Source organism: Opisthocomus hoazin, chromosome 1 (genome assembly GCF_030867145.1).
Source record: "Opisthocomus hoazin isolate bOpiHoa1 chromosome 1, bOpiHoa1.hap1, whole genome shotgun sequence".
Classification (NCBI taxonomy): domain Eukaryota; kingdom Metazoa; phylum Chordata; class Aves; order Opisthocomiformes; family Opisthocomidae; genus Opisthocomus; species Opisthocomus hoazin.
Genome location: NC_134414.1, coordinates 33,076,379 through 33,091,688, shown reverse-complemented (window position 1 = coordinate 33,091,688; position 15,310 = coordinate 33,076,379). Strand labels below are relative to the sequence as shown.

Here is a 15,310-nt window from a genome sequence, read left to right as displayed (position 1 = left end):
TGCCTACTGAAGATATGGAAACCCTCAGCTTCTGCTGCAGGTGAAAAATTTCATTATGTTCTGCTCTGACAGTTCACTTAAAGGACAGACTAAAATAATTTTCAGAATTCCAGTCTCAGACCTATAGCCATGTTCTACAGTTAGTTTCCAGCCTAAAGCCCATAAATAAATAACAAATACAACTCAGCTGATTCATTTAATAAGTCTACCATATTACAGACTAATACAAACCAACATTACAACCGTTACATACATAGTAATTAGTGTTTCAGACCTCATCTAAGGGAGATTACTTGATCATGAATAATCCTGCTGACTGAAGAAATAAAACTCCCTAAAAATGGATAAAACATTTTAAACTTAGCGTACACCTTACTAGCTGGTTTCAGTGTTCAAAACTAAATGTTCCTGTAGTAGACATTGTTCTATGGGAATGCTTATGTTGTTTTTGTTTCTTAAACTAAGAGTTAGATTGTGCTATTCTAGGGAATTTATAGGAACTGAAACACGAAAACTGTAGTATATTGCTAATATCTACTATCAAACTGTTATATATAAGTGTTAACCTAGTCCTTAAATCAGTATTTAATGAATTATATTTAACATGAAGACACTGATGTCTATAAGTACTAAAACAGACAAGATTTACAACAATTTTAAAAAGGCAGAAACTTATAAATTCAAAAGTTTAGTGACTCGGGCAGTCAAATTTCACCTTAAGCCATCCATGCAAGTCTTAGATAGCTCCTCTCTGAAAGCTGCTAAAATAAAACACCCCTGAACTCTCCTTAAAAAAGATCCAATCTTTAAAAAGTAGTATTAACACTACACGGGCGTTACTTTTCTACTTCAGCACTTGTTTCCTTGAGCGCATTGCTCTGTTTGTGGATAAATGCAGTGGCTTTTTATTCCAGTTCTCCCAGCTGTTCAAATGAAGAGACACATGGATCTTGATCTTTAACGGTATCTGACTTGCACATCTTCTCCCGAATGCGTTGAGAATATCGCAAAGGGGTTACAATTTTCAGGTCTTTAGCACTGGAGTCATTTGCCTCATGGTGCATCTTCACACTTTGGAAAAGAAAAAAATAAATAAATCACGAAACATAGGCATACCGTCATACAAATTACCTCTGTAGCATCTATCAGAAACAGCAAGACATGATTCCTATTCAACTCTTTCCCATAGCCAAAGGAAATGGGAAAGAGGCCCTTTACGATTCGTACAGTTAAAACTAGATGTACAATTCTTCTTGGGCAAAATATTTTTATCTGGAGAATCTCCTGAAAAAGAGTTTCCAAAGGAAGATTCCCTGCTATTCCACTGGGGGAAACTGTTCTCGCTGCTGTGAAGGATAGCAGACAGCTGCCAGGAGTCCAGATTCATCAGATGCCAAAGCTGAGCACAACTTATGCTAAGTCTGCAATCTTAGAAGAAAGCTTATGGCAAAAAGGAATTTAAATGTTATCTGGTTTGTCCTGAGATTACTACACAGATTTTTGCTTCAGGATACAGTTAAGATAAAGATGTAACTGTCCTGTAAAGGTTATCACTTCTGTGTTGTATGACATACAACCACATCTACATTTAAAAAGAGGACAGGAAACAACTACTCGCTCTTTACTTAGATCAGTGTAGAACTGCTACTGCCACGTGGGCTGTGGTAGAAGATCCTAAACGTGGAATTCATAGCTCTGCCACAAAGAGGTTTGATCACTCTGTAGTGAGGCATTAAAAAGCAAAACAGTTTGAGTAAATAGAGGAATTTATTTAAGAAGACTTCCTTCTGAAAGAAGAGGAAGCAATCCTAAGAAACTAAGTTCTTGAGAGCTTTTAACTGAGTGTTCACCAATGCAGTGCCTTGCTGTTTCAACAGAGCACAAACATGACTGCTGCTTCAGACACTGCAAACTTTCCATAGTTACCTGAAGTAATCTTACCTTTCCAAGTATGGTGTGGTAGATGGATTGTATCTCATTAAATAAGATGTGTCATTCTCCTTCTCAGGACAATTAACTGGTTGGGCTACATCTTTTACGCCATCCTCATTCTGCTCTTCTGTTTCACATTTTCCTTTCTTTTTTGTACGTTCCTTAGTCTTGTGCTTTTTATTCTTTTTTGGCAAGATCTCTTCTCCCGGTTTCCAGTCTAAATCCATTTCTTCTTTTTTGATCACTTCATTGCTAGTCTCTGCCTTCTTGTCATCACTCTCTGCTTTTCGGTCATCATCAGAGCAGAGATCCTTGAAGGCCTCCTGAGCCTGCTCTGTAGATGAATTTGGTTCCTTGCTGACTTCCACTACCTCATTTAAATGAGCTTCTATCACAGTTCCTCCTAAAATAGAAATATTGAAGAAGGTACAGCTGTGGTTAGCTACAAATAAAGAGAAGTTAATGTTTTAGAGATATTTCTAAAATCTTAAAACTTTACATAAAAATGAAAGTTAAGTATGCATGGAGTCTGAATGACAGCAATTTAAGTTACTAATAATTTTAGTCAAGAACCTGCAACCTGAAAACTCAGGCTAAATACATCCTGAGAAGTCATTCTCTTCCTTCCCAAGCACAGCAGCTCTGAACAAGTACTTCGGTCAGTTTCTGGGATCATATACTTGTCACGTTATGTTACATTAAACAGGAATGTATATGGCTACTTTACTTCCAAAATTGGAATATTTACCACTTTTAACTGACGCTGTGCCGTAATACAACCATGCATCTGCTAGTGAAGGAGTTTATGTATCAAAGAGGCAACAGACTTTTAGCTCACAAGAATGTTTTTATTTACTCTTTTGATTATCAGGCTAAAATAGCTGGACGACATTGCTTTGATAGAGTTTAAGTAAAAAGTTTGAATATGAAAGCATATCCACTACTTATTTTAACATGTCCACAATTGAAAATTATTAGTTTGGTCAAGCTTGATTTCAAAGACTGTCGAGTACAAAATGATCACAGAGAAGTTTCCATGAAATAGAATTTAATATAGGCACAAATATTTTAAACAGTTAGCTTGTGTTGTCCGTCAAGCAGACATTTAACTAGAATAGAGTACTCGGACTTACCATCCTCAGACTTAAAAAGGCTTTCGGTATTTTTTATAGTGTTTATTAGTGTGTGTCGTAGTTCATCTTTAGGCTGTGGAAAAAATGTATTGTCTCAGAAAAACAGTTCAAAAATTAATCATAATTTCAGCTTATTTGGTATAACAGTTACAGGGAAAGTGGTACAGACCGCATGTTCCTGTTTCAAACCCTTTATTTAATGTTGTTCAGACATAAGTCAGAACACAAGTGAATCCTGTATTTGGTGCATTAAGGCTACATTTGATGCCCTGAAATCTTGCTGATATTAAAGCATAGGAGTTAAGTCCATCAACAAACATAAAATTAAGTTCTGGTTTTTTTGGGTTTCTAGTGATACTAGAAGTCTCAGTCCTTAATTTCTTCTAGGCAGAACATCATATGTTATTTTGATGATCCTAAACCTTTCCTCTTGAAAGTACTGAAGTGTATACAGTGGTTACAGAACAAACTAAATCCAACTTTTTATGTCCAATTAGGTCACATGGCTCTCCTACTATAAAAGGATTTATTAAAATCAGAAGTAGTTGTATTTTATATACCATACTTTCTTGCTTTTATATTTGTTAATCTCAAACTTCAAGACAAGATGCTCACCACTGCTCTTGCCAAAATGGCCTCCTCATAGACAGCAATAAGCTTTTCAAGAGGGCCCATCTTTTCAAGACGCATACAGCAGATCCAATATTTAGCAAGCTTTTTAGCCCCAGGAATGCTCTGTGTCAGATCTTCCAATATGGCACGTACTTCATCACCTTGACATCCCTAAGTGCAACACAAGAGGAGAGATTTAAATGCAGTGAACACTGAGGTGCTGTGTTTTAGCTGGTTTTGAACTAGAAAGCAAGTATTTTTCTTTCTTTCTTTGGAGAGTAACCCTGAAAGTTGAAGATGGCAAGTATTTCCAAGACTGAGCTATGAACTTGAGCAGAAGAATTGTCATTCACCTGTTCTTCCAAATGAGAATAATTTACACAGTATTTCAAGTAGAAGCGATACTAAAACGCATAGACATCTTCAGAACTACTGAAAGCAGACATTTTCAGAAGCCCAGGCAAGTTTCTGCAAATGCCAACTTGTTTTAGATTAATTACTTCATAACTTCTCATTATGTTACAGTTTTTCTACTTTATTATGCTACAATTATTGCCTAAACTTACTGGGTAGTTCAATAAGTTAGTGATGCTTGAGCGAGAACTAATTTCTTCAGGTTTCAGCAAAAAGCTATGATATTGCTTACCTTGGGGAACAATTAGTTCCCTGCATCTGATTCACAGGTCCAGCATGCCCATAGGACTTGCATGTTGTAGGGACCTGCATGATTAGAACTTGGTAGGCAAGGGACTGAATACCTGTTCGATTAACTGCAGACATTCTGCAAGAGTCTTGTTGACCTTTTCGCTATGTAGTACGTGCTCTAAAGAATCACCAGAAGAGAATTCTTGTTCTTCACTTTTAGACTGGAGTCCCAGAAGTACAGATGTAGGAGGTCTCCTCATCACTTTTCCTCTGGATGCCCTCCATTCATCCAGGCGAGCCCTGCATTTAAGAATATTATTAACTGAAATGACAGATATTTTATAATTTTTTTTTTTTTTTTACACTAACTGACACTAAGTAGGGCAAGTCATACAAAGACGTACTTTCTAGACAGTCCTTGAGTCCTCTCCCTTCAATCCTAAACAGAATACAGCTGCCTTTTAGACATGCATGGAAACTTCAGAACCATGCGTATCACTATCTGCTTTAGGTATCTATCAGATTAGAACACTGTAATTTCTCCCTTTCCAGCAGCAAGAGACTTAGGCTACAGACCCTTTTACCAGAGAAGGTAAAAACTGCTCCCAATTTATTAATCTGTGTCACCTCTCTTCCCTAGTCCCACTTCAAACCAGGAAACTAGAAACTATCTCCAAGTTAGACGTGAAGCATGGAGAGCAGCCCAAAACCATCCTATCACACGACTTCTAAAATCTGAAACCTGATGTATAAGCCTAATTCAGTCCTCATACATATTTCATTTCAACCCCATCCCCCTAGACCAATTTCTAGTAAATGTGACTTTCGACAAAGAGCTCTACCAAGAATACTAAATAATTTTTAGATTACAAATCATCTAAGCTGCTTTCACCAAGCTGAAAAATATATAATTGACAAGTGTTCTCCTGCAGTCCATGAACACGCTCAGTTCCATATACATCCTGCTTCAGTCTTTTTCTTTTTTTAAGTAGTGGCATGCACGTGCAATTCACTTACGGGGTTATCTGTCATGCTTAAGGTTGTCACAACACTTAGCCTAAAAACCAGACAGCCTGAGCAGTATACATTTTCTATTTATAACTGCACAGGACAAGCTGTAAGCCTGAAGAGTTGCTGCAATTAGTCTGAATCCTGATTTCTCAGTATTAAGTCTACAGTTTTAGTCTGCTGCCTTTGGGCATCAAGTTCAAGCACTCAGTTCTCTCATTTTTCAGTAGATCTACAGCAAGAAATAGATCAAAATAGATATTCTTGGAAAGAAGGTCTAAATACCTCCCAAGATCAAGCTACAACATTAATTCAGTTACCTTCTCTCTTCTGCAGACTCTTTTGGCAGAACAGATTTTCTGTTGCCATTGGGTTTAGAATTCTGTCCTGACTTTGTACCAGGAACAACAGAAACTGGTTTTGCATCTTCACAAAAATCTGCACATTTCTTCACTTCTAGCATGCGGTGGTCAGAATTGTTAGAAGCAGCCTTCAGCGGCTGTGGTCCCCTTCCGCTGATCAATTTTTGGACTGTTACTTTCTTTGGTGCTACAGCAGATGTCGGTTGCCTCTTCTTCAGACTGAACTCTGAGTTAATAGCAGCTTTGTCAGACTGTTTGCTCTGGAATGGTAGGACACCATTTGGTTTTACAGAATTAGGGTTGTTTGTGACTTTGGTGGTCTTCAGAACTACACTACGGCTGTTCATGGACGAAGAACTTGCTGCTGGTTTGGTGGCAGAAGGACAAAGCATCTTGTCTGGCAAAGAACTCTTTTCCCCCTCACTTCCTGGTGTTTTTCGGAAGGAGTTTATCTTGGATTGGATAACTTTGCCACGATATGTACCAAGTACTGGTTTCTTGGGTAGGCTGACGCTTGAATTTTTTTTTTCTGCAATCAATTGCTTCTCTTTTATGCTTCTTTTTTGCAGGAAGGACTTGCTAAGTGACACATGCTGACATTTTATTTCAGTGACTTCATCCTTGGAAGCATGATCTTCAGGATTATAGTTTGTGCCTGATACAGAATCTGTCACTGTGATTGTGGAAGAGTTTAAAATAACATTTTTTCCTGAGGTTCCACTTGATTGGTCCCATGACAGTTTATTAGCATTCTCTTTATTTTCCTGCAATCAAAAGCATATTCATGGAGGTGTTATAAGTACATTCATGTTGCGTGTTACTTGTTTCCACAGAGGCTTTCACTCATTTGGCCTCCTCAGGGATCTGCTTGGTAGAATAGCATGGGTTAAAGCCCTAGAGGGAAGAGAGGCCCAAGAAAGCTGGTCATTATTCAAGGATCACCTCCTCCAAGCTCAGGAGCAATGCATCCCGACCAAAAGGAAGTCAGGCAGAAACACCAGGAGGCCTATATGAATGAACAAGGAGCTCCTGGCCAAACTCAAGCAGAAAAAGGAGGCCTACAGAGGATGGAAACAAGGACAGGTAGCTTGCGAGGAATACAGAGAAATCGTTCAAGTAGCCAGAGAGCAATTTAAGAAAGCTAAAGCCCTGACAGAATTAAATCTGACCAGGGATGTCAAAGGGAACAAGAAAGCCTTCTTTAGGTTTGTCAGGATAGAAGGAAGACTAGGGAAAATGTGGGCGCTCTCCGGAAGGAATCTGGAGACCTGGTTACCTGGGACTTGGAGAAAGCTGAGGTGCTGAACAACTTTTTTGCCTCAGTCTTCAACAGCAAGTGCTCTAGCCACAACACCCAAATTGCAGAAGACAAAGGCAGGGACTGGGACAATGAAGAACCGCCCACTGTAGAAGACCAGGTTCAAGACTGCCTAAGGAACCTGAAGATGCATAAGTCCATGGGACCTGATGAGATGCATCCGCGGGTCCTGAGGGAACTGGCAGACGAAGTTGCCAAAACACTCTCCATCATATTAGAGAGGTCGTGGTGGTCTGGGCAGGTCCCCACCGACTGGAGAAGAGGCAACATCACCCTCATTTTTAAAAAGGGAAAAAAGGAAGACCCGGGGAACTATAGGCCAGTCAGTCTCACCTCTGTGTCCAGCAAGATGATGGAACAGATCCTGCTCGAAACCGTGCTAAGGCACATGGATAACAAGGAGATGATTGCGGACAGCCAGCATGGCTTCACCAAGGGCAAATTGTGCCTGACCAACTTGGTTTCCTTCTATGATGGGGCTACAGCATTGGGGGACACAGGGCGGGCAACTGACATCGTCTGCCTGCACTTGTGCAAGGCATTCAACACTGTCCCGCATGATGTCCTTGTCTCTGAATTGGAAAGATATGGATTTGACAGATGGACCACTCACTGGGTAAGGAACTGGCTCGATGGACGCACACAAAGAGTTACAGTCAATGGCTCGATGTCCAGGTGGAGACCAGTGACGAGTGGTATGCCTCAGGGGTCGGTACTGAGGCCAGTGCTGTTTAATATCTTTGTTGGCGACATGGACAGCAGAACCGAGTGCACCCTCAGCAAGTTTGCCGATGACACCAAGCTGTGTGGTGTGGTTGATATGCTGGAGGGAAGAGATGCCATTCAGAGGGACCTTGACAGGCTGGAGAGGTGGGCCTGAGTGAACCGCATGAAGTCCAACAAGGCCAAGTGCAAGGTCCTGCACGTGGGTCGGGGCAATCCCAAACACAAACACAGGCTGGGTGCAGAATGGATTGAGAGCAGACCTGAGGAGAAGGACTTGGGGGTACTGGTGGATGAGAAGCTCAACATGAGAAGGCAATGTGCGCTGGCAGCCCAGAAAGCCAACTGTATCCTGGGCTACATCAAGAGAAGCATGGCCAGCAGGTCAAGGGAGGTGATTCTGCCCCTTTACTCTGCTCGTGACACCCCACATGGAGTACTGCATCCAGCTCTGGAGGCCTCCTTACAGGAGGACATGGATGTGTTGGAGCAGGTCCAGAGGAGGGCCACAAAGATGATCAGAGGGCTGGAGTACCTCTCCTACAAGGACAGGCTGAGAGAGTTGGGCCTGTTCAGCCTGGAGAAGAGAAGGCACCAGGGAGACCTTATGGCAGCCTTCCAGTACCTGAAGCGGGACTACAGGAAGGATGGAGAGGGACTTTTCACAAGGGTGTGTAGTGACAGGACAAGGGGGAATGGCTGTAAACTAAAAGAGGGCAGATTTAGATTAGACATTAGGAAGAAATTCTTCACCATGAGGGTGGTGAAACACTGGCACAGGTTGCTCAGAGAAGCTGTGGATGCCCCCTCCCTGGCAGTGTTCAAGGCCAGGTTGGATGGAGCTCTGAGCAACCTGGCCTAGTGGAAGGTGTCCCTGCTCATGGCAGGGGGGTTGGAACCAGATGATCTTCAAGGTCCCTTCCAACCCTTACCATTCTATGAGTCTATGATTCTATTTACAGGACTAGAGTGATTAACAGTAAATGCCACTTTAAAAGTATCCACAAAAGTAGTGTATATATACACTGAGTAGAATATTTGTCAACTATTATTGCAGAATTCACATAATCCAATAAGGAATATTGAAACTCTGCCTTGTAAGTAAGAAGGCTTAACCTGAGGGCTACAGTTTTCTTAAAGAAACAAAACTCTCTTAAAGCAACCGCTGGCTTTTACCTGCCAAAATCACCTTCTAAGAAGAGTCATTAAGTAGAAACTTGCTTTAGGCTGTATATAGTCAAAAGCAGTACCGCAGTTTGCATACCCCATCACTTAATGGCAGCACCATTTCTCCACTTTGTGTGGATAGCCTGCTAACATAAGGTAGCGAGTAACACCTTTAATGAGGGCATTAGGATATATTACCAGAAGAGGGAGAATTTTTCTTACTAATGAGCTGTAGGACACTGTAGTTAAGAATAGACGCGTGAGTTTTATATGGCCTTACTACTCCCTGAAACTCTCAACCGTATATTCTCAGCACAACCTTAGCCCAGATGCCATGAGAAGTGGGACCTAGTCTTTTCCTCCAAAGAAGATGCTCTACAGCAACTAATTCAGCATTGTCCAAACAGCGACTTATGGAAGAGTGAAAGATGCAAAGGTAGAAAAAAAATACGTGAACAACATACAGAAGTCTGCAGAAGCTGATACTCTTCTTTACAGAAGATGCCCTTGAGTTGTAAGACTACACCGCATCTCATTTCCTGATCTGTCAGACTTAAAAGGTAGATTTGACCAAGCCAATAACTAGAGCTTGAGTATGAGGGCTGCTGTTTAAGGAAGCTATGTAGTTTAATTCAACTTTAAAAAAAAAAAAAAAAAAAATGACACAAGACATTGACACAGAACAAAATATCTCCCATCAGGAAATTTCTAAAAAAACCCACTTTGTTCTCACTGTTGGATTTTTTCCCCCCCACACTCAATTTTGAAGTTTTAAGGTTTTTGCTTTCCTTCTCAGATAACCCCAGGTCTCTCAAATCTTTCAGAATTCAAACTTAAAACTATCTAATATAAACATGGATTTTGCATCTATTTTTTCCTCACCTTTCCCTCAGAATGGGTCTGGAGAAGAATCTGTATTTTGCTATTTCTAAGCAGCACAACCGTGTGCATCTTAATTTTGGAAAAGTGACACAAAATAAGGGAAAACATTCCCTTAAACTCTTATTAGGTATTAGCATCTACTAATACCAGTAATGACTTGCCAGCATCAGCACACGTTCAACAGTTAGTTTTATTAGTAGTTTGTGTTCCCTCCCCCCTCACCTCATCCTGGTAACACAGAACAACAGAAGAATTCCCTGCTCTGACAGAAGACCTTGTTCAGATTTTAAGTAACTTCCCTGAAAACTGAAAATAAAACCAAAAAGTTCCAAGGGTCTCAAGAAAATTTGTTAAATTTTAATCATCCGCTCAGCAATAGCATTATCCTGTTTAAGCCCCTCTCCAGTCAGGTACAAACTGAATATCAATATGATCCATTACATAAGTAATGCAACAGCTCTCCAGAAAGCGTATATTAATCATTCACTGAACAAAGTTTTAATAAGCTGAACCTCTGCACCTGCAAGCTTCTCATGCTCTGGAAGTCATATAGCTTAAATACAGTTCAAGTGAGTGGAATGCTGTAGCCACAGAAACAGGGTGACATCAGTATTTGAATATCAGTGAAAAACTTACCATTTCTGGCTTTGGAGATGTTGAGACCTGTATTTTGTCTTGCAGTTTATTGCTAGTTGCTCTCCTAGTTCTGCTACTGCTTTAAAAAAAGAGAAGACATCTTAAATCCTCCTACAACATAACAAAGAAATGCATTTTTAGAGTAAGTTCACATGGTCCAGGTGGTAGTCTGCAGGCTGAATTCACACTGAAGCGTTTCTATTCAGCTTGCACTCTTCCTCCAGGTAAAACAAATGGCTAAGCAACCACTGATCAAGGCCCAGGCTGCATAACATCTCTTCTTGCACCATGAAGAGCTGGCTAACGGAGGGGAAGAGAAGAGAACAGGCCCTATTTACTGCAGGTGCCATTCTCATCTTTAAGGGTGAGCACCAACCTGTCTGGCCTGATGCATCTGCTACAGGTCAAGTTTCTGACTGCTGCAGTTGAGGAGGAAGGGGACACAAGGAGTTGAAGCTCAGCTACTGTAGTCGTCAGGGGCCAGGCCATTTGAGGCGAGTTTGACCGTGGACGCATAGTTCCTACCACACTGACAGGTTCCAAAACCTGCAGTTAGGCACCAGAGCTGGCATCGGACTACGCAGCGATTAACAAAACCAGTATTGTCTCCTAGCAGCTAGGAAAATATATTGACAGCTCAGAAGAGAAACATCTCAGTTGAAAGTTACAAATGCAAATTCTTCCTCAAATGCTTCACAATGCATTACACAAAACATGTAGCACTATTGTATGTGACTGAAAACCCAGACTATTATGGTAGAATGGGTTGGAAGAGACCTTTAGAGGTCACCTAGTTCTAACGCCCCTGCCATGAGCAGGGACACCTTCCACTAGACTAGGGTGCTTAAAGCCCCATCCAGCCTGTTCTTGAACACTGCCAGGGAGCGGGCATCCACAGCTTCTCTCAGCAACCTGTGCCAGTGCCTCACCACCCTCAGGGTAAAGAATTTCTTCCTAATATCTAATCTAAATCTGCCCTCTTTTAGTTTACAGCCATTCCCCCTTGTCCTGTCACTACACACCCTTGTGAAAAGTCCCTCTCCATCCTTCCTGTAGTCCCGCTTCAGGTACTGGAAGGCTGCTATAAGGTCTCCCTGCAGCCTTCTCTTCTCCAGGCTGAACAGGCCCAACTCTCTCAGCCTGTCCTTGTAGGAGAGGTGCTCCAGCCCTCTGATCATTTTTGTGGCCTCCTCTGGACCCGCTCCAACAGCTCCATGTCTTTCCTGTGCTGAGGGCTCCAGAGCTGGACGCAGGACTCCAGGTGGGGTCTCACCAGAGCGGAATAGAGGGGCAGAATCACCTCCCTCGACCCGCTGCCCACGCTTCTCTTGATGCAGCCCAGGATATGGTTGGCCTTCTGGACTGTGAGTGCACACTACCGGGTCATGCTGAGCTTCTTGTCAACCAGCTACCCCAAGTCCTCCTCCTCAGGACTGCTCTCAATCCATTCTGCACCCAGCCTGTGTTTGTGTTTGGGATTGCTCTGACCCACGTGCAGGACCTTGCACTTGGCCTTGTTGGACCTCATGAGGTTCACACAGGCCCACCTCTCAAGCCTGTCCAGGTCCCTCTGGACAGCATCAGTCCTATTCTACAATTCTATACCACCTCAAGTATAGAAAATTGCAAGCCAGACTTCCTATTTAGATGGGAACAAATTTCAGACTTAAATTTACTATTTGCAAAAACATTGCTACACCATGAACTAATGTTAGAGCTAGAACCTTCTATACTCCTTCACAGCACTGGCTTCTATAGAGAAACTTCTGTTGCTTATTAGGTGATGTTATACTAAATGTCCAGACATTAGACAACAGCAGAAAGATTTTAATACAAGTCAATAAATAGAAGCACTACTAATTGTTGATAGGCGCCCATGTTCTGTTTACAGAGCATTATGTCTACCTGCTGGTCATCACACAGGCTGGATTTTATTACAGTATATTTGCTTTTAGCAGAAAAATAGTGAATTAGTAACTATAAAAACACAACAGAACTAGATCAAGTGGATTGTGAGCATATGCAGCATAGCCTGAGTAGAAAGAGGGAAAAAAGTTATGTGCAGAAGGAAGGTTACAAAGGAAAACAGCAAAGTGGCATCTGAAATAAGAGCTCTGCCATAAAGGTATCCTGTCCTGTCTCAGACTCTAGAGGACCAGATAACACACTTCATGAATTACATCTATTATACCTTTGGTTAACAAAAACTTTTAGTATTCGCTGACAATAAAAGGACTTTAGGAAATCTGTGCCGTCACCAGTCTTGTGTGGTATCACCTTTTGATTGAGGTTCTCTGCAAGAACTGCTATTTGCATCTTTCCCACCAACCATGGACCTTTCTAAAGGAATGTAAGCCATAGCAGAATGCTGATACCTGATCGATCCCTGGTTGTCTTGAATGGGCACGCCAGAAAAGGTCTTTTTTCTTGATAGATATTCTTCAAATTTTTGTCGTCTTTGTTCTAGTAGGTTAAAAAAAAAAAAAAAAAAAAGGATTTATTACATTTTCAGCTAAAATAGTAATGCCAAACTTTGTCTCTTCGAAAAAGGGAAAAATTAGAAAAGCATCAAGACATTATGAAACAGACACCATAGATCAAGAAAATCTTTAGTTTAATATTCACATCTTATCATGTCTTATACATTCTCTCATTTCTCAAGAAAGGCTATATTGGGCAGTTGAGTGTAATTTCAAAGCTATACAAGATGGCTATTTTAGCTTAACGCAACAAAAGAAACACGGGTTTGTGATGGGAAGAACTCAGCCTTGCTCTTTTACCTCCTGGATGCCTGTCCAGTGTTTCACATACTTACTGTTGGCTCAGCGAGCACAATTTTCCCTTGGACAGTAGTAAGTATAGCACACATGAAAAACACAATGTACATGAACCCAAATGACTATCTGCAAAATCATTTGCTTCTCTTCCATTGTCATCTGGACATCTGAACAAGTGTTAGACCAACGGAATGTTAATAACAGCACATAATTATCCTGAAAAGGTCTTAAGCCAGCTGTCACTGTCTTAATACAGAACGTCATTCCAGAATGGGATACTATTTCCCACACATTCACTGGCTTACTGTACACCAGAGACTTACATCCTTCATAGATTACATTGTTGATCTTTTTCAGAGACCTTTCCTTATTCCCATATGGAGCTAGTGACCTTGGCTTTTTGGAAACAGCTGGGATAAGATGGTCCTGCCACCCAGAGTAAGCTCAAGCATCCACACAGCCAGTCTAAGATGGTTAAGACTCCAGGTCTTACAACTGTTTCACGTGCAGTGGGATGTGAGAACAAGAACTTAAAGCATTATCTTTGAGTCCGAACAATTCCTTCATGGCATTCAGGAACTCGTGGCATTACACCACCCTCCATCACAGACAGGCTCATTCAGCAGTGACAGCTCATTAGCAGTGACATTCAGCCATAGGACAGGCTCATTCAGTCTTCAGTGAACTCACATATGAAACCCAGCTTCTGGCCCTCCTAGGCAGGCACGAGTCCCCTTTTGAATCTCTTTGCACATGTTCTTTATCTTTCATATTTTGTCTTGCCCATTGTTCTTGATTCACACTTCAGAAATCTCTGCAAGGTCCATCAACATGGTCCCTCAATGCTGAGATACTTCTGTATTACTGAAGCTCAGACAGTAGAAATTGTTAAAACTTTATTGCCTTTGAAGACCTGAACATCATCTTGAAAAGAATTAAGCGCTTGATTGCACACTCTCCATGGTAAAAAGCTGCCATCCCACAGAACAGGGTAATTACCCTCAGAATCTGCTTCTCCTAGTATGGGAGAGCTGAAAAAGGCAAGTTCTTTCTCATGCACTGACACACCAAAGCCTGAAACACGCAGCCAGCAGAATGGATTGAGACTTAAGCTTGCTGCAATGCCGCCTTTCACTTAGGATACAGAACTTCTTTAGGACAACTGTCCAAGCCCAGGCCGAATAAGCCCCAGAGGCAGCGTACGTCCCCTGCTTCTGAAGGGGTGCACACCAGAGCTGTTGCTGCCAGGAGATGCTGCACAGCAGCGAGCTCAGCGGGCATCCTGGAGCGTCCCGGGCACCTCCTGCTTCAGGGACACTGGTCTCACCGGCTCCAAACAGCAAAGCCCCGGCAAAGCAATTCAGGTCGTTTAACTTGCAGAAGCCAAACCGGTCAGAAACCGATCAACAGAAGAGTGCAGGTCGAGATCGAAGCGTTTGTCTGTTCCAATGAGATGCTTTTCAGTTAGACCGTGCCTTTTGTCACGAAAAAAGGCTTTCGCGGCGGAAGGCCTGCCTGACGGGGGGGAGCCCCGGCCCCGGCCCCGGCCGGCCTGCCTGCCTGCCTGATGGGGGGGAGCCCCGGCCCTGTGAGTGGGGGGCGATGCCCCATCGGCCCGCTCGCACCGGGCAGAAGCTCTGAGGCCACAGTAACGGGCGCTGCCGCCAAGACCTGCCCGTTCTCCGACCCCGCCTGAGGCGCTTGCCCTCATCTCCCGCTTCCCGGGGGGGAGCGACCGGCTCCCGTCTCCCACCAGCTCCTCCCTCGCCCGCCGCGGCTTCGCCCGCCGCTACACGGGGCGCTGACGACGGGCAGCCCCGGCGGCGGGCGGTTCGGCCCGTCGGGGCTCCGTCCGCCGGTGCCCGCCCCGCCGCCTTACCTCGGTAGGCCGGCTCGGAGCGGCGGCTGGCCGGGAGCTGGGGAGGCGAACACGCCGCCATGGCCGCCCGCGGTAAGAACGGCGCCTCCGCCGTTTGAATCGCCCGCCGCGCGGCGCGTGCCTGATTGGGCCGGCCGCGGGACTTGAACTGGCCAATGGCGAGCGGGAGGGCGGTGCCGGCTGCGGCTGGCGCGGCGGCCGGGCCGGCAGGGGGCGGGCGAAGGCGGGCGTGGGAG

At 43.2% G+C, this 15,310-nt stretch overlaps 1 protein-coding gene across 1 annotated transcript; it reads right to left on the bottom strand.

Moving 5' to 3' along the window:
- Window positions 1-247: 247 nt before the first annotated feature.
- Window positions 248-15,135, bottom strand: CKAP2 (cytoskeleton associated protein 2). The gene is made up of 9 exons (XM_075430579.1): window positions 15,075-15,135; window positions 12,794-12,881; window positions 10,419-10,494; window positions 5,651-6,456; window positions 4,436-4,622; window positions 3,681-3,848; window positions 3,066-3,138; window positions 1,942-2,335; window positions 248-1,071 (listed from the first exon to the last, which is right to left on the bottom strand). Exons 1-9 carry the CDS (start codon window positions 15,133-15,135, stop codon window positions 906-908), a joined length of 2,019 nt encoding a protein of 672 aa, XP_075286694.1. The 3' UTR covers window positions 248-905.
- Window positions 15,136-15,310: the final 175 nt, after the last annotated feature.